The 24,793-nt window shown below is 39.9% G+C and overlaps 1 protein-coding gene across 1 annotated transcript in view; it reads right to left on the bottom strand.

Moving 5' to 3' along the window:
* Nucleotides 1–18,912, bottom strand: part of si:dkey-11f4.7 (piezo-type mechanosensitive ion channel component 2) — an 83,631-nt gene extending 64,719 nt beyond the window's left edge. Inside the window, 9 exon segments of the mRNA XM_039735930.1 lie at nt 3,852–4,017; nt 4,145–4,358; nt 5,490–5,697; nt 10,320–10,479; nt 10,574–10,619; nt 13,425–13,526; nt 13,974–14,069; nt 15,872–15,930; nt 18,839–18,912. Coding sequence (XP_039591864.1) covers nt 3,852–4,017; nt 4,145–4,358; nt 5,490–5,697; nt 10,320–10,479; nt 10,574–10,619; nt 13,425–13,526; nt 13,974–14,069; nt 15,872–15,930; nt 18,839–18,912 — 1,125 coding nt within the window.
* Nucleotides 18,913–24,793: the final 5,881 nt, after the last annotated feature.

Here is a 24,793-nt window from a genome sequence, read left to right as displayed (position 1 = left end):
AAGCCTCTTGGGTTACAAGGCCACCACCAGGGGCCACTGGGATAATTCCGGAGCCATGGTCTGCAGCACTTCCGCTTCAACTGCTGCCAGGACTTAAATAAGGAACACCTGGAGTACTTCCAGGTGTGGTATAAAAGGGGCCGCCTCACTCCACTCAGGGAGCCGGAGTCGGGTGGAAGTGGACGGAGCTTGCAAGAGAGGGGTGGAGGCGGGGAAGAAAAGAAAAGAAAAGGACTGTGAGTGATTGGTGCACTGTTTTGTGTGTATAAAAGAAAAATAAAAATAAAGCTCATGTTTTGGGGACATTTTGAGTACCGTCTGTCTGTGTCCAGGGTTAAGCTCCACAAGGGCAATCCTTTTCCCACCTGTCCCTTTAAGGACAGGTCTTTCTCCAGGCATTTGTAGACTATAATGATGCTGAGGGGCTACTTCATATAGTCCGTGTATCTAATAGTGAGTAGGTTCCCTAGCTACCCTGACTGAAGACAGAATTTGCTGAAGCTTGGACTCAGGAATATAATAAACATATAGGGATGCTGCACCAGAGTATGCACACCTTCTTGTTTCTCGAAGGCAGGATTTAATCTCAGTTGATATTTGTGGCTGACAGCCTCCATGAATGAGAAAGTATGAGGAGCGCACCACTCCTCTACTTAGCTAGTAAGTGACAATCTATACCTTGTCTGCTGCTCCGCACAAGTCACATCAGCCTCTCTCAGATCAACAGTCTTTTTCTCAACACAAGGCTACTGTTATGTGTGGAAATCCCAGTAAAGTGTCTGTTCCTAATACTGCTGACCTCTGCCACTTACGTATTTGCGACCCGAGTTTTCATAACAGTTTTAATCGCGCCCATTTTTTTGAAAGGAGCCCACTAATACCAATTTGTTCTTTTTTAATTAATGATATATCATAGATGCATATTTTATTATACCTACTTAAGTTTTATCAACATTTATCTAACTCTATATTTATTTTTCTAGTATCAGAATGTAGTTTCATTTAACTTGTTTTGGTTTCAATAGATGTATTTTTCATATATTTGATTCTTGTTTTCTTTTTTTCACATCTTTGCGCCCCCCTTTTTGTTACTTCGCGCCCCCCTAAAGGGGCCTGCCCCACAGATTGAGAACCACTGGATTAGTCTTTCCTATACACAAGATCTGCATATACCTACCTACCTATATTAAAGATCATGACACACCTGATTGAGAAGTTCACTAGTCTATGTCAGATCTGATAATGTGGCCACTCAGTGTTGTTTTGTTACAAAGATACAATTGCCTGAAGAAGGGGCCTGAGTTGCCTCGAAAGCTTGCATATTGTAATCTTTTTAGTTAGCCAATAAAAGGTGTCATTTTGCTTGGCTTTTCTCTAATTAACAAATAGAAACTAAAGGAAACGACAACATGCCCATGTTCTCAACAGCCACTAGAATGTCACTTTGAATCATAATGACTGTTTTATTTTCAAGCAACTAATCTGGTAACTACATTTTCTTAAGAATTAGGAGAAAAAAATCTCAACATATAGGCTCAGGAATCCTACCCAATTCCTATGCTCTTTACTAAATTTATTAGAGAGCAAGAGAGGGAGACTGGGATTAGAAACAAAATAAACTTTGTTTGCGTGTTTGACACAATTCAACAATCCATTGTCACAGGTGGCTGGGGGTGGAGCCCAGCCGGGATGCCCGAGAGGACTGGAGAAGGGCTGGTGCCTCCTCCCGACCATGAGGGGGCGACCACCTTGGTTTTGTTGGTGGCCTCGGGTAGGGGGCATGGAAGCCCAACCCTGTGGGGGCCCGTGGCCACCGCCAGGCGGTGCCCCGGTGCCTGAAGAACCCTGGAGCCCAGCACTTCCGCCACACCAGGAAGTGCTGGGGGGAAGAAGACAGGAGACACCCGGAGGGCTTCCAGGTGCGCAGCCGGCACTTCCGCCACACAGGGGTGTGTCCAAGGAGGAGTGCTGGGAAATACCTGGAGCCCATCCAGGGTGGAATAAAAGGGGCAGCTGGAGAGAGGACTGGAGGCGGCCAGAAGAAGAGGCACAAAGGACTGTGAGGCCGGGACTTTTGGGGGATCGGTGCTGGAGGCACTGGGACATGCACTAAAAACTTGTAAATATTGTATATAGTTGCGGTGAATAAACGTGTGTGTGGTTCCACACCATTTAACGTGGGGAGTTGGGGGTAACTAAAAAGCCAACCTCAGTTTGACACAGGGGCATGTGCACTGCAGGAAAAGCCCAAAATATTCTAGGCCAAATAAGAGTGTCAAATTCACTTAAGCTGCATGTCTTTGAATACTGGAAGGGCATTAGAAAATAATTACAATTCCACACAGACAATATTCTGATCACAGTTTACTCCCATTATCTTGGAGCTCTGGTGTACCAGTAATAGCACGTCATCACCATATCCCCTATTTTGAAACTAATTCAGAAAAAGCACATTAAGATAAATATGTCCAGTTATTCTATCTGTTAAGTACGGAAGCATATTAGGGCCACGGTGAAAAAAAAAAATACGGACATAGTGAAGAAAAAAAAAATCTAAATGTGGAGATTAAAGTCGACATGTTGACTTTATTCTCAACATTTCCATTTTATTCTCGACATTTACGTTGAGATTAAAGTCGACATGTTGACTTTATTCTCGACATTTCCTCTTTATTCTCGACATTTACGTTGAGATTAAAGTCGACATGTTGACTTTATTCTCGACATTTCCTCTTTATTCTCGACATTTACGTTGAGATTAAAGTCGACATGTTGACTTTATTCTCGACATTTCCACTTTATTCTTGCCATTTATGTCGAGATTAAAGTCGACATTTCCACTTTATTCTAGTAGTTTATTTTGTCAGTAGAATGTCGCAAACTAAACTACGGAAGCTGAATTTAGCTGTTGGTGTAGGAGTGTATGACAGTTCATTCTGTAAAACCCAGCACCCAATGTCTTCTAAAATGTGTCTTCACATACAATTTATATTATTGTCTATTAAGTACTGCCCTTCTCTCAATCTGGAACAGTATAACAATAGCACAGGTCAATCCAGGACTTGAAGAGCATTTGAACATTAGCGCTGCTTCAAGCGACAATACAAAAAAGGTCTCAGTCATTAGATTAAAAAGATGGACATTTAGTCTCTATTTTGCACACACACAGTACTAACGCGTTAACTTACAAGACATTCACACTGGCAGTTGAGCCATACTGCCTGACATCTGACATGCACATGGAACATCCATTAATCCAATCCTCCTACTCATCAACCTTTTGTGCCTACTCAGGTTTATTCCAGAAGTACGGTACTTGTCATAAATCAGGTACCAGTCCTAGAGAGCACATTAGTCTATGAGAGAACACACTCACCACATCAGACCAATTCAGAATTGTTAATCAACCTAAAATACTCATCTTTAGGATGTGGGTTGAAACTAGAAAACCCAGAGGAAACAGATGTCACTTAAGGGAGATGTATGAGCACATGGAGGCAATAACTTGGGTTAGTCAGGTCAGGTCAATGCCTCTACATATATGTTAAAATGTTACAGTATTGAATAGCCCCTGCCAGTACATCCAGGCCCTTCATTCAAGGATGCACAATGAGTTTCACTTCTTTAATTCCTCTATCATTTTCAGGACAGAATATGCAGATTAATTGGTTTTGAATCTCTTTGACTAATTTCTGTGTTATTTTAGCTTTAAACATTAAGGGAAGAAAACAGTCATGCTTTTGGAAGTAAAGTTTCCTTCAAGGGGGTAGCTGAATAAATATTGTGGGTGCTGACTTAAACAGCACTGGACAGCCTCACACTCACTATAAAAATAGAAAGATTATAATTACCTCCTCTCTCACACAGTCCCATTTGTGAAGAAGTGCCACCAATGTATAATATAGGACCAAGAGGACCAGAGGGTTAAGAAGCAGCGGCCAGGTCAGATCTTTGTGAAGCTGCAGTGTTGAGTTATTACTACCATTTACCTGAATGAAAGCAGTCATTCCAAATAGTCTGCAAGAGAGTTAATCACACACAGGTATTACAATCTGGCATTCTTTTAGCAGCCACATCTTTCATAGAGCATGAAAAGCTCAGAGGTTTATCATAATCTTAAAAGCATGTAAATATTAGATATTACCTGGCATAAATGTCATCTGGGGGAATGAGTAACTGGAACGGATGAATCTGATATAGGTAGAGTCCAAGCAGATGGCCAGCACTGAAGATAGCCATCATGACACACAAGCTGCTAAAGACCACCATGCTGACTGTTCTGCAGCAAGACCACCAAAGCACCAGTGCCAGGAAAGCAGCAAAGTAAACACTAGATGTGAGTGATGGTAGCGTTATACCTGAGGAGCAGAGAACAAATGACAGGAGTGGTGGGGCTCAAAAAGGCAACTTGATATCCAACATAGTATCAGAGTATATACAATTGTGAAGGATTCATAACAGTTTATCATGAGATTGTTGATGGCTGCTGTATCACAGAATAAAGTCAGGCAAAGTAGTAGGCAGGTCAAGTGCTATGTGTGTCAGTAGAAATAAGTGGCTACAACACAGATTCCAAGCTTTCATCTAGACATTAAGATGGGGCTCTTACATTGGCTTTGACACACCTGATACGGACACAAGATGAGCTATTCTACTCCAATATTTACATGGGACAGCAACACTAGTCCTAGCTTTGAGATGGGATAACTACTTTTTAACATTAAGACAGAGTTCCTAATTTTGAAAACAGTGATAAGACTCCTGTATATGGGCATTGGAATGGGAGCTGTACTGTTTGGCTACAGGATACAATGTGTACTTTGGGGAACTGACACTCAACTGAGAGACTCTATTGTTCTCTGGGCATTCTGATGGAATAGCTGGTCTTGGGAATTAAGATCGGGCAGGTACTCTTGGTAATTGAAATGTGACAGCTACTCTACCTTTTGTCTTGGCCTTGAACAACAAGATGTGACAGCTACTCTTGGGTATCAAAAAGAAGCATTATTATGGGCATTGGGATGACACACATAGTCTTACATATTAGAAGCATTATTCTGGGCATTGGGATGACACACATGGGCATTGGGATGACACACATAGTCTTACATATTAGATAGATAGATAGATAGATAGATAGATAGATAGATAGATAGATAGATAGATAGATAGATAGATAGATAGATAGATAGATAGATAGATAGATAGATAGATAGATAGATAGATAGATAGATAGATAGATAGATAGATAGATAGATAGATAGATAGATAGATAGATAGATAGATAGATAGATACTTTGAGAGTGGACATCTGGTCTATGACACTGAGATGAGACATCTGTCCTTAAAATGAGGCCCATTTTCTTGGGCATTCATAATGGGTGTGTACTCATTTGACACTGACATGGGCCTACAGTGCTTTTACCAAATCCCAAGGAAATAATACTCTACTTGAAAAATGGATCACTAAATGGTTGCATTTCTCATACCTGCAATGCCAAATAGGAGTGTTGCCACCAGCTTCCCTGCACCATCAAGCATGGTCTCCAGTAGCATTCGAATTCCCTGAAGTGATGCTGCCATCTTCTGGGTAAAACCATTCTTCTGTTCAGCAGATCGATTCTCTTCCTCGAGGTTCTCAGAGACAGACTCTGTCATCTCGTCTTCACTCTCCTCGCTCAGTGACTGTTCTACTGACTAAAATGTGTCAGGAATTCATTCAATTTTTTTACTATGGTTTTATCACTTGTTTACAACTTTGCCATTATTACAGTGAAGTTACCATCGGTGCCAAATGTAAAGATTATTTTTTTCTTGGCATCACTACTTTGTGTTTTTGCTTGTATGAAAGCTATCAATTTGTATTTCTGATTTTCATGTTATTATGTTATGGGGTTGCTTGAATGCATGTGCCATATGACCCTTGACAGTATGGAGGCCATGTTATATAAGATGGCAGATGATTAAAATAGTGACTTTACCTTGCATCAAAATAAAGGAAAGACTTTGCTTAAAAAAGCTTTTATTAGAATCTTTTGAATCAGGTTTAGTTAACATTTTGAGTTTAGCAGTTTCCTGATAACATGATGAAAGATCTACTGACCTTTCGTGCATCAACTTTAGCTGTGTCTGACTTACCTGCTATAATGTCTCTACTATCCATCCATCCATTATCCAACCCGCTATATCCTAACACAGGGTCATGAGGGTCTGCTGGAGCCAATCCCAGCCAGCACAGGGCACAAGACAGGGACAACCCCCAGGCAGGGCACACACACACCAAGCACACACACACCAAGCACACACTAGGGACAATTTAGGATCGCCACTGCACCTAACCTGCATATCTTTGGACTGTGAGAGGAAACCGGAGCACACAGAGGAAACCCACGCAGACATGGGGAGACCCCAGGTCTCCTTACTGTGAGGCAGCAGCACTACCACTGTGCCACAGTGCCGCCATGTCTCTAATAAGGATGCCAATTTATACCAGAATCAGTATTTGAGTACTCATATTAAAAATAAGTATTATTTTAATATATTCAAATAATAGGTAAACTTCTACTACATATACATGTGTATCTAACATGCTTTATTATTAATATTTTTGCTTTTTTGCTAGCAGTGTGTTTGCAAAGTATGCAGTCCTCATGACAAAAATATGATTTTTTTTGTACATGGAAATGGACCTGATTAAAGAGAAAAGATAAACAAAGATACCTCACATGTCTGTAATGCATCTACGGACCCCTTACAAAATCACTTAAAATTAACAAGTATATTTAACATGTTTACTTTAGTCCCTCGCATCCTGCTGCCTCCTGCAGCTCTCTGCTCCACTATGTGCCTTTTGGGTCTTTGGGTGCAAAAGATGTGAAGTCAGTGCCCATCTACTGTATATTTATTTAAGTCGAGACACAGTGAATCTATTTGTTATTCACCAAAGGAGTTACTTAAATATTGCATTGTTATGATCTTTAAGTATTTCCTTCCCATAATATTTTATTTAGCTAATATTTTCATTAACAATAACTTAAAAATTCTACTACTATGTAGAAAAATAATACAGAGCAAAATTTAAAAACAAATCACAAGAAGATTAAGCTATCAAAAAAAAATGATGCTATGTAGAAGATCATTCAAGTATGCAGATCAGGCCAATTTAATAAGACTGCAAAGCAGGTTGCCAGTGGTCAAAGAATGACATCTATCCATTATCCAACCCGATATATCCTAACTACAGGGTCACATGAGTCTGCTGGAGCCAATCCCAGCCAACACAGGGTGCAAGGCAGGAAACAAATCCCAGGCAGGGCACCAGCCCACCGCAGGGCACACACACACTAGGGAAAATTTAGGATCGCCAATGCACCTAACCTGCATGTCTTTGGACTGTGGGAGGAAACCCATGCAGACACGGGGAGAACATGCAAACTCCACGCAGGCAGGACCTGGGAAGCAAACCCGGGTCTCCTAACTGCGAGGCAGCAGCCCTACCCACTGCGCCACCGAAGAATTAAATTAAATGGGATTCTTTATCCCTATTTACAGATGCAGTAAAAATATAACCCATGTAACTTTAATACTTATTTTTCATTTTGCTTCTGTTTTAGCAATTACAGTATGTGTCCACCCAGCAGCCTCCCAAAGACACACATTGGTTGAGATAGCTTTCATTTCACTTTTTAAAGTGTAGATTTTAAAGTTCTCATAATAAAATAAGGACAATCAGAAATCTGGCAGTTATTTCCCAAACAAAATCAGTTTTTGTTTGCTACAATAAATGATTAATGATTTAAATATAAAACAACAGCAAATCAGGGGCCTCAAGTTGAAGAGTGAAACAGAATAAGATCAGGAGCAAAATGAATACTTTTAGGGCACTGCAAAAGTGTTTAAATTCTATTGTTAGCACACAGTGTAACCAAAAAGCAGAGCAATACAGTAGAAAATCTGTTTTATGGCACGGTAACACATCAAATGTATGATCGTATAAAAGTGACCTATTAGACACCAGTTCTGATCACGTGCTTCCCACTTGAAAAGCTCATCTTCAAGTCATTGAAAACTTCATGGGTTTGATTTTTGTGACATCACAGTTGTATTCAATGGTGTTATTTTGGTGCCAGCTTGTCTCGTAACTGCACTGAATTTTGGAGTTTTTGTTTTATGGCAGTGTGCATTCAGTTTCCAAGTACAGATTCAAACACTTAACAAGTGCTCTTTAAATGTCTCGCTTTCATATATTACTTTTTAACTCAGTCTCCATGTTGGTGCCTTGGCTCTGATTATTTTGGTGAACAGTTCTTCACAATTATTTCCTGACAATGATTATGATTAAGTGGAGTGGTGCTCTGAGGCTAAGGATTTGCTCTGGCAATCGGTAGATTGCCGGTTCGAATCCCGTAAATGCCAAAAGTAACACCACTTTGTTGGGTTCTTGAGCAAGACCCTTAACCTGCTATTGCTCCGTCCTGGGTATGACATTAATCTGCATCCAGCCCTGCATGAAGGTCCTCCAACCTGCACGGAAAAACCTGGGGGTTGGTGGCAGAATTGGCACTCCAGACACCATAAAAAAACTCACCCTGGTTCCATTCCATCTGAACTAGTGTGGTGCTGAGGTGTCACCCGTTGCACTCAGGTCCTAATATGAATCCTGAGTTGGTTTGTTGTGTGGTGGGTGCAGCGATGCGTTGTATCAGCGTGTGCTCCTAACCTCTCTCTCTCCCTCTCTCTTCTGGTTTAGAGCACCTTTTTTCAGAAAAGGTTTGTATGGTGTCAGATTTTGTTCCTAATTTTGTAAGATTGAAATTCTTTTGTTTTGTTTCTAAAAGAAACATGCACCTCCCGGTTTACTACTTTTAACATCTGAGCACTGTTCTCTAGTATCAGTCTGGGAGGTCAGTTTGTGAAAGGAATATGCAGTAGATTTGGGCATTTTTTGCATTTCTGCTACTGCCACAACGACATCCACTTGTCATGCATGGCCTATTCTGATAGGGTGGACTGATTTGCTGGGTTTAAATGGAACAGGAACAACAGTTATCTGCCTGGCGTGGATCCACAAGTGTTTAAAGGCAAAACCAAACTCAAAGTTGCTAAACAGATGCTTTTAGAAAATTTTCCAAGAGTGCAATTTTTTTGCTATCCCTTCATTTTCACAAAATGGCCTGAAGACTATACTTATGGTGGGAAGGGAGTTGCTAATTAACTGCATGCACTGTTTAAACTGTCATTAAAGTTAATGTGTCAAAATAGGGTGCTGTTCACAAAGAATAACATTTCAAAAGAACAATAAAAATGTAAAAGTTTCTTATTTAAAAAAGATTTCCAGTACTGAAGAGGTAATAATTTAGTGCTTCAGATTAAAGACAAGGCTTTAAATCTCTGATTCTTTTATTGGCTAACTAAAAAGATTACAGTATACAAGCTTTCGAGGCAACTCAGGCCTCTTCATTACTTCACATCTTGCCTGAAGAAGGGGCCTGAGTTGCCTCGAAAGCTTGTATACTGTAATCTTTTTAGTTAGCCAATAAAAGGTGTTATTTTCATTGACTTTTCACTACATCCATAATGGCTAGCACAGTACAACACCTAAGTACTACGGTTCACCGACAAAAGCGCGACGGACAAAGGAGCGGCGACAAAACTGAGACGGACAAATGAGCGCCGACAAAGTCGCTAACTGGTTTTCGACAAATGCGCGCCGACAAAATCACCACGCCAAAATCGCGAGAGAGGCCAAGAGAGTGGGACGCATACGTGCGCATTATGTACACATTATGTGCTAGGTTATAACTGTATTCAAAGATGCTAATTGCATCGAGCTTTGTTCTTCCGGAAGATGTTGGGTCTGCTTTCGATGAACTAAGCGAGAGTAGACCCGACAATCTCCAGAATGTTTATGATTACTGGGAGGACAATTACATTGGTCGATTAATACACAATCGACGAGCCAACCCGTTGTTTCCTATCACCATGTGGAACATGCGAGAACGTGTTGCTGATCTGCGTGCCGTGTCTCATAATATTGACTTCTAAAATAAACATTATTATATATGCTTTAAACTAGTAATTCATATCTAATGGAACTTTCGCGATTTTGCCTGCGTGATCTTGTTGGCACAATTTTGACGCCGCGTTTCAATCGGCACTATTTTGTCGGCACTCATATGTCTATCGCGAAAATGTCAGGTCACTAGTACGACAATCTCTGATCCTGTAATCCTTCTCAGCAAAGACCTGAGCTATTAATGGTGCACTCTCCAATCTGAAAACCTATTTAATCAGTGTGCACTAAACAGGGTTCTACATACCTCACGATCTGAAGAGAAGGTATGATTGTATTGGGTCATTGTAGTGCTCTTCGGCCTTGCAACCTTCCTACACACCCAGTAGACGAGCAGCCCACAAGTAAAGACTCCCAAATCTGGCGCCAACAGACGGATTCTGTCAGTAGGGGTCACTGGGCCCAGCCTGTAGAAGCAAAAAATGATCGTGTTATGATCCTTAAGCAGTATAACAGTGGATATCACTAAACTGAAACTTATGAGAGTGGTATAGATCTTACCGTACGATACCCACGTGGTGAAAAAGTTGTTCCCATTCGTTACCGTCTGCAAGAGAAAGCAGGCTTGTGCCTCAGACGGGTGAGGGCTTTGGTTAGGTTTGGAGATTTGATGGGTGTTAAACACAGACAGAGGCACTCATGCACACTTATACTTTACACACACTTAAAGAAAGGATGGTCTTAGTGTGAACCAGTGTGCCTATGCAGTTTGATGTGTTGTATTAATCAGTCCTTTATCTGCAGTGGAGCTGATGACACTGGACAATAACGGGTCAAAAAAGTAATTTATATTATACCTTTGCAGACTAATGTTACCTTATTACTCCCACAAAGGGGATACAACATGACCTTTATGGGAAGATGCATACAACTGGAGAAGTACCTGTGCCCAAATCCTGGCAAGATGAAATACTGTTTTTTTGGGAATGGAAGCCAAAGGTGCATTACTGACCAATACAGTACACTGATCAGTGAGGGAGCGTTGGGTTTTTTGGTCATCAGTCTGTCCTCCGATCTGATCTGTTTTCAATAGCTACATATTTCACTCCAAAAGAATGCCACTGTTCTGCATTGCAGCATTTACCATTCTAGATTTCACACTGACCTATTTGACAATATGACTTTGAATAATTCAGAAAACCCAGAGGCTTACAAAGAGAAGATGCAAACGTCAAACAGTAGACAGACAGACAGATAGATTGAAACTCAAGGCCCAGGTGCAGCAAGCAGCACCATTAAATGCAGTCTAACACTTGCGAGTCATTCTTGATGCTATTGAAATACATTTTAAGACATGGCCAAGTGTAGCGCACAAAGTGTTGAAGCTTCAACAAGAAAAGCAGTCTGAGGACTGCTGAGTTACAGGAGCACCGCCATTGTATAGTAGAATGGAGAGATGGAGGAGTTAAGTGTCAGTTTAAAGAGTAAAATACAGAAATAACTATATAAAACAATTGTAAAAACATTTATAACAAAATGCTCAAATAAGTATTCAGCTATTGAAAATGACATATGCTTTTGAGAAAATGATATGTAGTATTTCTTGTATGTCGGTCAGACAACTGCTATATGCCATGTATCTTCACTTCTTGTATTGTTAAGACTTTCTGGTGCCCTAATCTAATAGGTACCACATACCACATTGCCACCCTCATCAGAGTACCCATGTTGAATCTGTAAGAAATGAATCATGAAGTCTGTTAGACCGTAAATTAGTTAAAAGCTCCATATTAACAAGTTTGAAGTTTCACTAATGCTATTACATTTAACAACATTTATTATAATATAATTAAATTGACACAATTTGTAGCATACAGGGTGTCCTTTACAAGTTAAATCCGTCATTGATGATTTTTCAAACAATAGTTTCTCATTTTCATGTAATATTTATTGGTGGGTCACTTTTTAGCCATTTCCAAGTGCAGAGCTGAGCAGAACTCACATAGCACATCGAAGAAACGGTGTTTGGAGTTTAAGACTGAATGGCTGATCGGAAATTATTGTTAAAATGGACTTACCGCATAGTGGCGGACAGCATGTGCTCCTAGGGTTTATTTTTTAACTAATTGAAAGCAGTATCTTTTAAAGACTGTACCTCAGGGCAAGTATAGAGTGAACAGAGAAGCGAACCATCTCAAACGATATTTGAGCCAGAAATCTCATATCAATTCAGTCACAAAACTAAAAAATTAATTGAAAGGCTGTTGAAAAGAATATTAACACAATCTAAACAGGAACGCGAAAACAGGAAAGAACTTATGTAGCATAAACAAGCAACATCTGACGCAGTAAAGGTTTTTTAACGTTTGAAAATCTTCTATGTTGGTGAACAAGGATATTCATGATTATACCAGAGATTTAAGAATTACACCTTTGAGTTCATCGAGTGAGTAAATTCAACAATCAAAACCGAACTGTTAAATGAAATTAGAAAATTAGCCTCAAAACACTTTTATAGTCAATTAATCAACTGATATAACAGTTTAAAAATGTCAATTTTATACAATTAACATAAGAATGAAAGCTTAACCATTCATAAAACTACATTTGCTGACAAAAAAAAAATAACAGCATGTTATTGTTTATCTGTTCTTGGACTGTTCAATATTTAACATTAAATATACCATATAGTAAAGAATATGTTTTTTGTGCTATATATAGAAATGCATTGCTAATACTGGCATTTAAAACTTTTTTAGAACTTGTTGCTCACACACTTGAAATAAAAAAAAAACTTACAAATATCTAAATCATAAAGAAACTGTGAAAAATGTATTAGTTTAGTTTAAGGAATTGGATTGCAGCAACATATTTTTGCATCTCAGAATTCACTTTTTGGATTCCTATTTGGAATTGTTGCCTTGACATCTTGGAGTGATGAGTGTATACCAGGATAAAAATTTTGTTAGGATTATAAAGGACATGGAGAAAAGATCCCAGTGATGTTGGGATGTTACTGTGATGGCAGATTATTGCTGGATGATTCACAGGGACACACCAGAGAAAGAGTACCAACAATAGGCCACCAAACAAAGCTTTGGAGCATCTCTTTAAAAATGTTTGTTTAAAAACATTTTAAGTTAATTTAAAATAATATTATATACATGAATGAATTAATTGTGTAATTTGTTATATTTTAATTAAAGTTTTTTTCAGTTTTGTACTTAAGTGTGATGTGATGGGAACTTTCTAATTACATTTTTGTATTGTGCTCATGAATTTAAATAAAAATAACCCTTCACAATTAAAACAATTTTTACGACTTTAATTTTGTGCACCTGTGTTATTAGTCTGTATTGTCTACAAATGATTTTGCTTATCACTGCATTACCAGACCTCCCCTAGCTCTTACCCTGCGGCTCCAAATACATGAAGGTGATCTGAAAGCCCAGCTGGAGAGCCAGAAAGCTGAGACTGCAGTAGCAGATGCCGCTCAGGAATCCACCTGTAGGTCCTGCAGAGACATTCAAATACAAGGGAGTAAGTGGGACTAGAGGCTGGAGCTCAAAGACACTTGTTATACTATAGCTGAGTGACCATGAAGACCCAGGTGCAAGAATGTTATAGGCATATGCTGCAGCCATTGGGACACCCCTGGTATTTTAATGACCATATTCAGGAAAGTGCACTGGTTACCTAGGAGTGGCAGCAAACAACACCAATGAACAGTGGATGGGAACAACTTGAAACAACAGACTATAGAAGATATCCATCCAGTGGTCTACATAAGTATCAGTGGGGATGCCCCAGAAGATTATCGAATTGTTTAGGGTGAAACTATAAAACTACACATAAGGGCATCTTAACAACCTCTAATAAAATGTGGATTGTCATGAATCACTATTTGCCTCTGGGCTAGTGGAGCATGTAAATTCTCCATTAGAAATGCTCTAATACTCACCATGAAGGCTGACACTTGTGGGCACAGGAAACAGCGGCACCAGCAGGACAAACACAAGGTAGACCACTGAGAAGCCATTGTAGCGAAACAAAATTGCTACAATTTAAAACAACAGTGAAACATCAACATTAATCCACAGAGAGCAATGTTTGCAGAGCACTTTGACTAAGCTCCTGAATACATCCATAAAAATTGTGAAGAGGTGGGAAACAGCAGACCATGGCCTGAGATGGTTTAAATAATCCCCACCAACCAGATTAATGAATACAGACAAAATCATAGCAACCAATATTAAAATATAAAGGAGACAGAACAGCAAGATAAACTGGACAACCACCTACTCTTCCAAAAGACAGATAAAGTCAGTAATCTATTTTAAGTTTCATGCTGAGTCAAGACACATTCCAGCACACTATTGCTCATAGACAAGCAAGTCCACATGTGGCACCAAGTTGTGCAGTAACAGACATGATTAAGCCTGCCCCTAAGGCACCTTAATAAAGTCACTTACAAATCAGCAGGATTAGAGGTAGCAGCAAGCGGAAAATTAAGGTAGAAGAAAGGTGAGTACTCATGGTGGCCTGGTGACAAACGAACACAGAACACCTCAAACCAGGAGATCAGAATCCCAGTTCCAGGAAGAAAAATCCTCCATTAAGCTCCCTTTGTTTTCAGATACAGCAAACCTTCCAATGCAATGCTGTTAAAAAAGCTCGTCTCCCTTTGCAATCCCTCTGCAGACCCTTTATAGTAGTTCATCACTCCCTGGTAGGAGGAGTTTACTTGCTGCATTTAATATTCATAGAGGCTCACTAAAGTGCAAGTGCTTATACTGTGGAAGCAGGCTGAAGAAGGAATACTATCTAGCAGGAAGGTTCATTGGAATGAGAGTCCCACTGTGATACTGTCAATCCATGGGAACGGGTGTTACTACTTTATGAGGACAGAACCTCAAGTAGAAAGTCCTGAAATGAAGAAGAACACAAACCTTACAAAAAAGGACAACATTACTGCTTCAGTTCACAACTTTATAAAGCAGATCAGGCTCCTTGTTTAATACAGGACCTTATACAACAGGACATGTCATTGACTCAAGGCTTGGTCTGCACTGAATGAACATTTCTTGATGGCCTTACAGAACTGGTTATAACCATGAAAAAAGCCTTAGATAAATGTGTGACTCCATAGAGCAGGTCTGCCTCAAAGTCCAACGGCAGCATGTACAAGCCACAGAGCAAAATAAACCTCTACATGCTTACTGACTGAGATATGTCAATGAACCAGGTTAGGGCCTCATAGAACATGCAGCACTCCAAGGCTAGGTTCAAGTTTTACATGTTTATGCCATTATTGGATTTCATTGGAATGTCACAGTGATCCATGTCACAGACCACAGTCAGACCTTCACATGGCCAAGGGTGTCTTCTGCTTAAATGTGACTTACTATTGCTCAGTCTGGTGCTGTTTGGCTCAGCATCTTATCAAAAGCACAGTGCTCAACTAAGACATCTTTACAAGAACCAGCAAAGATAACAGAGAATAGCATCCATGAACAGAGTAGTGTGCTTCTCTAATAAGTAGACTGGACTGCACTGCTAGGCGAGAGTAGCTACGTTGGCAGGAAGTGGAGTTACATTGATTAAGCTGATGATTGCTCAGCAGGCGTCTAATATTTCAGTAAGAATGCAGCTAAGGCATTTTTGCTGGACTGAAATGGACAGTAAAACCACTAAATGAGCTCATTTAGAGAAGGAACAGCCATTTCCAGGATGTGTTTATTATAACAGGTGAGGAGATGGGGGAGGAGTGTTCAAGGTAAAAGGAGCAGAAGAGGTGAATCCTAGATAAAACTCCGATGGTATCTAACGTTTAAAGGAATAAAGGAAGAAGTGTCAGACCTGATAAGGAGAGATAATCATCAGGATCAAGATCTAAGTTCAATAAAATTGCTGGGCCTCTGAAAATTGAAAAGAAGAAGATACAAGACCTCAGAGGAGAGGGGCAAAATGCCTTATGTCAAGTTGTTGACTCATCAATAGATTTACAATCCCTGGCAGCAACAGTTATTCCTGTATCTTGCTATGAATCTTGCTTAGTTTTAGGCATCCTAGACCCTATCATGTTTATTTCTATGTACATTTCTTATGGTTACTATTTTTTATTATTTGGTTTGTCAGTTTATCAACACACTATTTTTTTTTACTGTTTCCCCAATTGGGAGTTGGCTTTTTGAGCTTAGTTTTCAAGACAGTGGTTATGCTGTTTAAGACAATAATGTCCTTTGTTGGTTACATGGTTGTAACGGTGCTATAGGAGACATCATTATGTGATCACTATTTAAGATGGTGGCTTTGTTTAATGAACAGCCAAGCTTTAGATACAAACCTTATTTTGTGCATGCCTAGTTATATACAGAAAGGAAAATAAGTAGTCAGAAACTTTGCTGTCATTTGTTATCAGAATATTTACATTGCATAAAGAACATCAATATTTGAATAGGTCATTTTGACATTTCTTTCACTTTGACTACTAGGTTTGAAATTCCCATTAGTTTGCTTCATTTCCCAGAGCTTTTGATGAGCTTTTCAACCCTTCCCAGTAAGAGGGGCAGCCTGCATCCTTAACTGACTGAAACACTCTTGGGATGGAAGGACCAGAAGAGAGAGCATGAACAGGGCATTATTTCCCCTGGATCACTAGAAGGCAGCCCCCTAGGGTTGCAGCCGTGCCTCAAATTCCCACAGGGCATCATGGGACATAGAGTTCTTCGACTAAACCCTGTTAGGTTCCATGGGTGCTGCCAGGGAGCGCTGCAGGGACTGGGGAGCCCTAATACTCTCGGGTGGTAGATAAAAGGAGCTGCCTGCTACAGATCAATGAGCCGGCATTGGGAGGAAGATGGATGAAGCTTACAAAGATGAGAGAAGGAGGCAGTGGCCAGTGACAGAGAAACACAAGAGAGGACAAGGCATGACTGAGTGCCATATATTGCTGTACTTGTGCTTGTGACATGGAAATGCTTACAGAGAAGAATTTCCAAAGAATAAAAACTCTTGTTCTTTTACACTGACATGATTGTTGCCTTGCAACTCTTCCAGTCATGTCTCAACATACTGATTCTATGGGAATAACGTTTAGAAGAGTTAGGCCTTCTAAAAAGAAATATGTCTAGTAGGAAGCACCAAGCCTTTTGTAAAGCAAATAACTTCAGAAGAAAAGTCAGGCCTGAACAGTCACAAAAGTCAAGTTTATAGAGGAGAGATACAATATGTCACAAAATATTATTTAACAAACAGGCACTGATTTGACTTGCATGAGAACCTGTTTGAAGGCAAGTAGTCTATATATATATATATATAGTCAATGTATATGTGTGTGTATGTATATATGTATATTCCAGCATCACTTCTGAATGGCTGGAGAGATTTTCATGAAACTTGGTACACATGTTTCTCATTGGTCGGCTAAAAATACTTTAGGGTGAAATCAACCCTAACCCGTCCCCTTCTGCGCAGGGTGGGGAGTGATCTTGCAGTCTGGTATGCATGTTATCATCCAGTTGACACTCGGAACAACCACCAGAGGGTGAACTGGAGATGACTGCTAGCCTTCTTTGTTTGAGTACCACTGCGCCCCTGCTGCTTTTGAAATTAAATCGAGTTGGCCGGTTCCGAGCGTCAACTGGATGATAACATACATACAAGACCGCAAGACAAACACATTAGTGTGTCTTCATTGTTTGTTAATTTATTTAGATTTTTAAAGTTGTGTTTTTTTATTATATTTTTCTCAAACAATTAAAAAAAAAAACACTTTATTTTCCTCCCAGGCAATGCTGGATATTTCAGCTTGTATTACATAAATCCTTCATGGTTAGCAATACAAGTTGGTATGCATCATTTTATGGAGCCATACAGATACCAAATGTTGCTTTATGGCTAATCTAAGTACACATTGTGAATCTGCTCCTGCAGGACCAAGGATGATGGAGAGCAGTTCATACCTGGTACCTCAGAAAGTTCTACACATACTGTATTGGAAACAGGTCTGAGGTTAGGATTCACCAGAAAAAGGTGCTGTCACGACATTCAGAAAAGATTAAGAAAAATTTAAAAATGTGCAAAACATAAAGTCTGGTTGAATAAAACAGAAACACAAGAGGCTGTCACAAATGGCACAATGGTCATGTTCTGACTTTAAATACCTGTTCCTCCATCATGACTGACTACTACAGTACTTGAAAAGTGAGAAATTAGACATGGATAACAGAAGAAGACATAAGAGGTGGCGCCAAAGGCCAGCCTTGACCCCCATTTCCTTGTCTATACAGTATATATTTAGTCTGGCTTATTTGCACAAAACCACCTATGTTATGATTTGTCTCATTTTTCTTGTTTATAATTTTTCTAAGTGAAGCTAAGCATGTACATGGTCAGTACTTGGATGGGAGACCATCTAGGAAAAGCCAGGGTTGTGAGGAAACACACAATGAAAGACACAACAGTAATTTCAGGAAAAGCAACACTAACTTCTATTACACAAGACAATATAAAGTACATTAAAGCGATAAACAAACATAACAATATCAGGAACGAAATTCCTTTTTTTTAAAGGAAAACACACAGTCCACACAAAAATCTGTTAAAAACAAGAATCGGAGGATACAACCTTTAGTGGTGCAGAGTCCAGTTTGCGCACTGTGTTACCCCAACAACTAATTGTCCAACTGTCCACAGAGGCACTCTGTTTACCAGATGCTCGTTTCCCAACAGAAGTCTTGTCAAATCATTGAATCCTTTTCAGAGTCTCTTCATCATTCTTTTTTTTCACTCTGGGCTTCTTGTGTTGCTGCCACGTAGGCATACCTCACTTCTTGTCCGCCAGCTTTGCTCTGTCCTTTCATGCGACTTCCTTCTCTCACTGGACCCACAACCGGCATCTTCTTGTGGAGCTGTCTTTTCCTCCCTGGAGGTAAGTGTTGCCGACCTTGTGCCTCATGTCATACCAGTCACGTACCCTTGTCTACCTGCGAGCCCCTGTGCTCTGTGTGAGTATCTTGGCAGCGTTCTCAGTGGACGGTCCCTCACCCCTGCCCTCTCCTGCCCAGATGTATACCTCTCCTTCAGTCCCTGCCTAGATCAACGGGATGATGGATTAAACAATGGCACATCCAAATCTCCTGGGCTTAACAAATAGTATAAACACAATTTAACAAAATGTATTGTTACCAACTATCAATGAGCACATATATGCTGATTAGAACCCAATGTTCTCAGACATGATAATTTCTAAGTTAGGTAAATACAAATATTTTCCAAGGAAGGAGCAGTTCTTTTATCACAATTTGTGTTGTTTGTATATTTAACCAGTTAAACTTCAAAACGGTAATTCTTTTGCAAGACAGCAAATACCTACAGGTATATCCTGCCATCACAATAATCAGTAACAGGATTACCCTGGAAATTTGCCTTTTTACTTCTCACCCCAGTCCCAACAATGGGTGCCTATTGCCTCTTCATCTGCTGTGTTTTAAATATAATACATGATCCTTTGCCTAAGAGATAAATGGAACCACCCAGTGTACAAAAAATGTCCCCCTCTGACACAAACATTCTGGCCACCTAATCATCCCCTGTCCCAAATTGTGTCTCTCTCACCACTTCACCACATAATAGCTCAAGTATGTTGAGCGTACTGGTGCAAAAATGGCTGCCGTTGAATCATCCAGGTGGATACTACACATTAGTGGTGGTTGAAGTGGCTACCCATTCACTATAAAAAGTGCTTTGACTAGTGAGAAAAGTGCTAAATAAATGTAAAGAATTATTATTATTAAGTGATTCCTGGGGCCCTAAAGAAAAAGTATGCATTACTTTGAGGGGGTTTGGAGACTAAGGAAACCAACAGAGATCTTTTTATGTGCTCTTTTGGTGTGTCTTTTAGTTATCTTTTGTTGCTAGGGTGAAATGACCAGGAATGTGCAGAGCATGATGTCATTTCCTGCAGGTAATAAAGGTCAGCATCGTATGCTTCCTGGTTGTCAAGTTTATGGATACAACCTGAGAAAGCCCAGCATTATTTTCTATGACTCTAAAAATGAATTTCTGTTTTCAAACTCAATACAATCCCTTTGATTTACATTTAGGCCCAGTTGGTGTGCAGGTTCCTGGTTTTGTCTCACACTCTTGTTTTGAATCTTGACTACAAATATTGTTTCACCTTCCTGGCTCTGTATACTCAATTCTTGCTCTTCCAGTTCTCATCTTGGCTAGTTTAGTTGACCATAACTGTCTCCTGATTCCATTTATCTTTCTAAATGTTAAAATATATTGTTATTATACAAATTAGAACTATTGCATTAGGTATCCATCCATTATCCAACCCACTATATCCTAACTAGAGGGTCACGGGGGTCTGCTGGAACCAATCCCAGCCAACACAGAGCGCAAGGCAGGAAACGAACCCCGGGCAGGGCGCCAGCCCACACACCACACTCACAGTAGGGAGAATTTAGAATCGCCAAGGCACCTAACCTGCATATCTGTGGACTTTTGGAGGAAACCCACGCAAACACGGGGAGAACATGCAAATTCCACGCAGGGAGGACCCGGGAAGTGAATCTGGGTCCCCTAACTGCGAGGCAGCTGCGCAACTCACCGCGCTACCGTATGAAATTATATACAAGAAAGCATTCATCCTCTGTATACAAATGCAAATTTAAGTAGAAGTCTGAAGAACAGGCAAAACGTAGTACTGCTACTGCTTCTTCATAGCTCCTAGGACCTGGGCTCAATTGTTATTTTTCTTTTAGTCACGTTGTGAGTTTTCTCTTGTTTTATTCCATATTCTAAAGATGTGTGAAGGTAAGGGTGACCCTAAATTGGCCCAGTCAGAGACTGCACATGCATATTTCCTAGAATGAGCTAGAATCATGCCCAGGGCTGGTTTTGGCCTTAGTCCCAGTGTTGCTCCAACTCCCCTCCAGCCTTTAGTGGAATAAATGGTTAAGGGAATGGAATAGAAAAAATATTTACCATGACCAAAAGCTTAATAAGAAAGTAAAATATATGGTTTAGTAGATTTTCATCTCTTCCCTCAGTGTTCTTGTTACATTGAAGCAACTCGCTTCGCTCGCCAACCCTGTGCTACGAGCCAGCCACTTCACGTCTCTGCCACTCGCATATGTGGCTTTTACTTTCACCAAACAACAAATCTTTTAATTCTCGCCGGATACGCGTCTTCATTGGGAAGAAACACTACTTTTCCCTGGTGACAACACGAATTAGACAATCTACAAGTCTCTGGCTTAAAGTTTAAATTCGAACAATATATTCAATCTCTTTTCACTGTTCTGTTATTTCACCAAGTAATAATTTCTATTTGCGCTAATGCAATCTTTACTGTCATTTTTTGAGCCTTTTGATTTTTAGTACTTTCATTATCTCTAACCTGCTGTGCATGTGTATTGCGCCAACATTTTTGAATTCTTTACGACATTCTACTTTGTCATCTACTCTTTGTCTTTTATTTCCGGCCCCGGGTGTGGTTAAATCTCTTGGCACAAAGACTCGTCTCGTGGGACGTGAAAGTATCTCTCTGAAAAAGTCACGTCTCACGTCCCAGAATTTTTTTTATCATAAAACAGAGACTACATTCTGAATTGTGGAATTTATTTGTGCTGCTTCATAGGTTTGTTGAAGCTGTACCAGGGTAGATGGGAGCATCTATGAATCACAAACCTTAGAACTTCAGCTGGGCCCAGTCAAAAAATCACTATTGTCTTCCAAATGTGTTCCAGTCATGCTTTGGCTGATGATATTTCTGCCTTTGGCTTCTCCAATTATTTCTAAAAAGAAAAATTAGGATATTCACTCAGCTTTTAAATTACAGAGACATTTGCTCACTTGTTCATGTGAAAAAATGAAATAAAATCCCATACACAGTAAAAAAGAAGGTGGCTGAAGTGGCACTGGTGATGGACTCTGAAGTTTTGAATGAGGTCTTTAAAAACAATGCGGTGGGCTGGCGCCATGCCCAGGGTTTGTTTCCTGCCTTGTGCCCTGTGCTGGCTGGGATTGGCTCCAGGGGACCCCCGTGACCCTGTAATTAGGATATAGCAGGTTGGATAATGGATGGATGGATGGTCTTTAAAAACAAAAACCTAAACGTTGAGACCTGTACTGACTGATGCAGCAATTCATCTTTAAAAATGGCATACAGGGACCACTCTCCCAACTATATAATGGCGCGGTGGGAGACCGAATCTCTTAAATACGGAAACAGTTGTTTTTAGACTAGCTCTGGGTATAAATTTATTACAACTTACAATTGTAACATAACACAAATGTTGAAAAATCCATTTTATAAAAAAAAAACTTTACACTATGCTATCATTTTAGACCATTTCCCCTGGTCCAAATCTTTTTAACCACTATTTCAGCTGCTGCATTGCCTTTAATTCAATTCATTTTTAGACAACCACAGGGTGACACTTTCAAACTCTAAACTTCATTACCACTTATTCTTCAATTGCATTAGACAAGATGCTAGGTGCTTTACACAATCAATCAAAGCACACAAGACAAGCTACAAGTCTGATAGCCTCTAATGTTTGAGCTAAACTGTGAAGGCAATCCAACTCTGCTTTTCTAGCAGGTAATTTCCCGGACAGAGTAGCAGCACCTGCCAAGCCACCCATTTCCTTCCAGCAAGAAAGCTGCTGCAAATTTTACTCTTGTAGTTTTTTTTTTTTTTGCTTTTGCATTGAGCACTTATTTAACCTTTTGTACCAAAATGATTGCTGTTCTGTTCATTTGCAACATCTTTCTTTTAGTTTTAGTGTCTACAGGAATGATTGATTGTGAGAATGATGTAAGTAAAAGGAGGTTAAAAGAGGACTATGAAAGACGGCAACATGAAGTGATTTGAAATGATTAATATTAACTGATGAAATGAAACTTCAACATCTAGTTAAATTTTATCAAAGCCATTAACTGTGACATGGTTGATCAACTTGAAGGTCTATGCATACCACACAGAGGCTTTCAGAGAGGCTTTCTGAACCACGTTCTGTAATTCAGCACTAATACAGAAGATCACAGAGCCCAGAGCTTACCACAAACATCAGCTCCCCCCTGTATGTGCATTGCGCAGTGAAAGCTTTAATCACAAAGGGTCGCAAGTGGAAATGCTGATTTAGCCCTCTGTACATTTCCAAGAGTGCACTTGAGTCTGGGAAGTTCCTCCCATTGTAAGTGCAGCCTGGGTAGTTATTTTGGCAGAGATTCAAATTCTAGACAAATATGATAGGTATTATACATTTTATCCTGGTGGACCATTGGGAATGACTGGTTTTGGCTTTGAACTTGGAATGTCTTTCACTGAGCTGCATCTGCTGTTGTTGTTTTGGAGAATTCCTCACACACTCTGCAGGTCACCCTAATCAAAATGTGAATCACCTTCCGCTTATGGTTGTCTCTAGTGTTGTGCCCCTGGAAACAAAAGTGGAGATTTTCTTTACTAGATGGCATCAGACTTTACAAAATAACAAGGAAATTATTTTCTGTGTTTTCAATATGTTCATTTTTAATAAGACTAGGGAGCTTTGCCCCCTGCACGCTTTGCTCGCCAACCCCTTTCCCCACTGCCAGCAGCCGCCTCTCCAAAACCTCTCTTAAACAATGATACAATGGGAAACAGGTACATTTTTCTTAACTCCTCTTTGCTCGAGCAGCTGCTGGCATGCTGCTGCTGCCCTCACGCGTGATCTGCAATTCGCTCGCCTATCCTGCCAGCAGTAAGCACCGTTGTGAAGAGGGGGGCTGAACGCACCCCAAGGAGATGTGGGCACTCCTCCTAAACCCCTCCTAAATGGTGATACACTGGGAAACAAGTAATGTGTTTTTTTCACCTCCTCTTTGCTCGAGAAGCTGTTGGCTTGCTGCTGCTGCATGCCGCGTGATCTGCATTTGGTGTGGAGCTTCGAATGTTTAAAAGCCTGTACAGCGCTTAAATATTCAATCTCTTTTCGCTGTTCCGTTATTTCCCTGAGTAATCCTTTCAGATTGTTTGCACTAATGTGATCTTTACTTTCATTTTTGGAGACTTTCGAATTTTCCTACTTCCATTATCTCTAACCTGCTCTGCATGTTTATCACGGGACTTGCGTCTGAAGGTTGTAAGTATGACGTGACTTGTCCGTTTCGCGGGAAGTGAAAGTGTCTTTCTGTCTCCCTGTCTTTCTTCAAACGATTACCTCTCGTCCCCAGGAAAAAGTCTTGTCTCATCGCAAGTTTTTTTTTTTTTAAATAGAGAAATGAGACACATTTATTTTTGTCACTTTTTAGACATCAGTCTGGTTTTTGTGTATACTGTATATTACTGTTGTTAATATGTGGGCTACTAACCTTGAAATTAATGAGAAGTCAAACAAAATGACACCTTTTATTGGCTAACTAAAAAGATTACAATATGCAAGCTTTCGAGGCAACATAAGTTTTCGTTTTGCTTGATTTCTCATTACATCCATAATGGCTAATATGGTACAACACCCTAGTACTCCTTGAAATAAATAAAATATCTTTTTGTGGGTTATCTTGAAGCATTTTTCAACTTTTATGTCATGCCTCAGCATCAATCGTTGTTTTTTGCATTCAATATTTAACTTTGTTATTATTATCACATTTTATTTCTTATGTTATTATTATTGATATACAGGGTGACACAGAAAAACAGAAACTTTTGAAAAACCCAATAAAAATAGAAGAAATCCAACAAAAAAATTTTATTGACAGCAAATGAACCAACTACAACTTGCCTTT

The sequence above is a fragment of the Polypterus senegalus genome, chromosome 14 (genome assembly GCF_016835505.1).
Source record: "Polypterus senegalus isolate Bchr_013 chromosome 14, ASM1683550v1, whole genome shotgun sequence".
Taxonomy (NCBI): domain Eukaryota; kingdom Metazoa; phylum Chordata; class Cladistia; order Polypteriformes; family Polypteridae; genus Polypterus; species Polypterus senegalus.
Note: the sequence above shows the minus strand (reverse complement) of the source record. Positions and strands in the feature narration are given on the sequence as shown.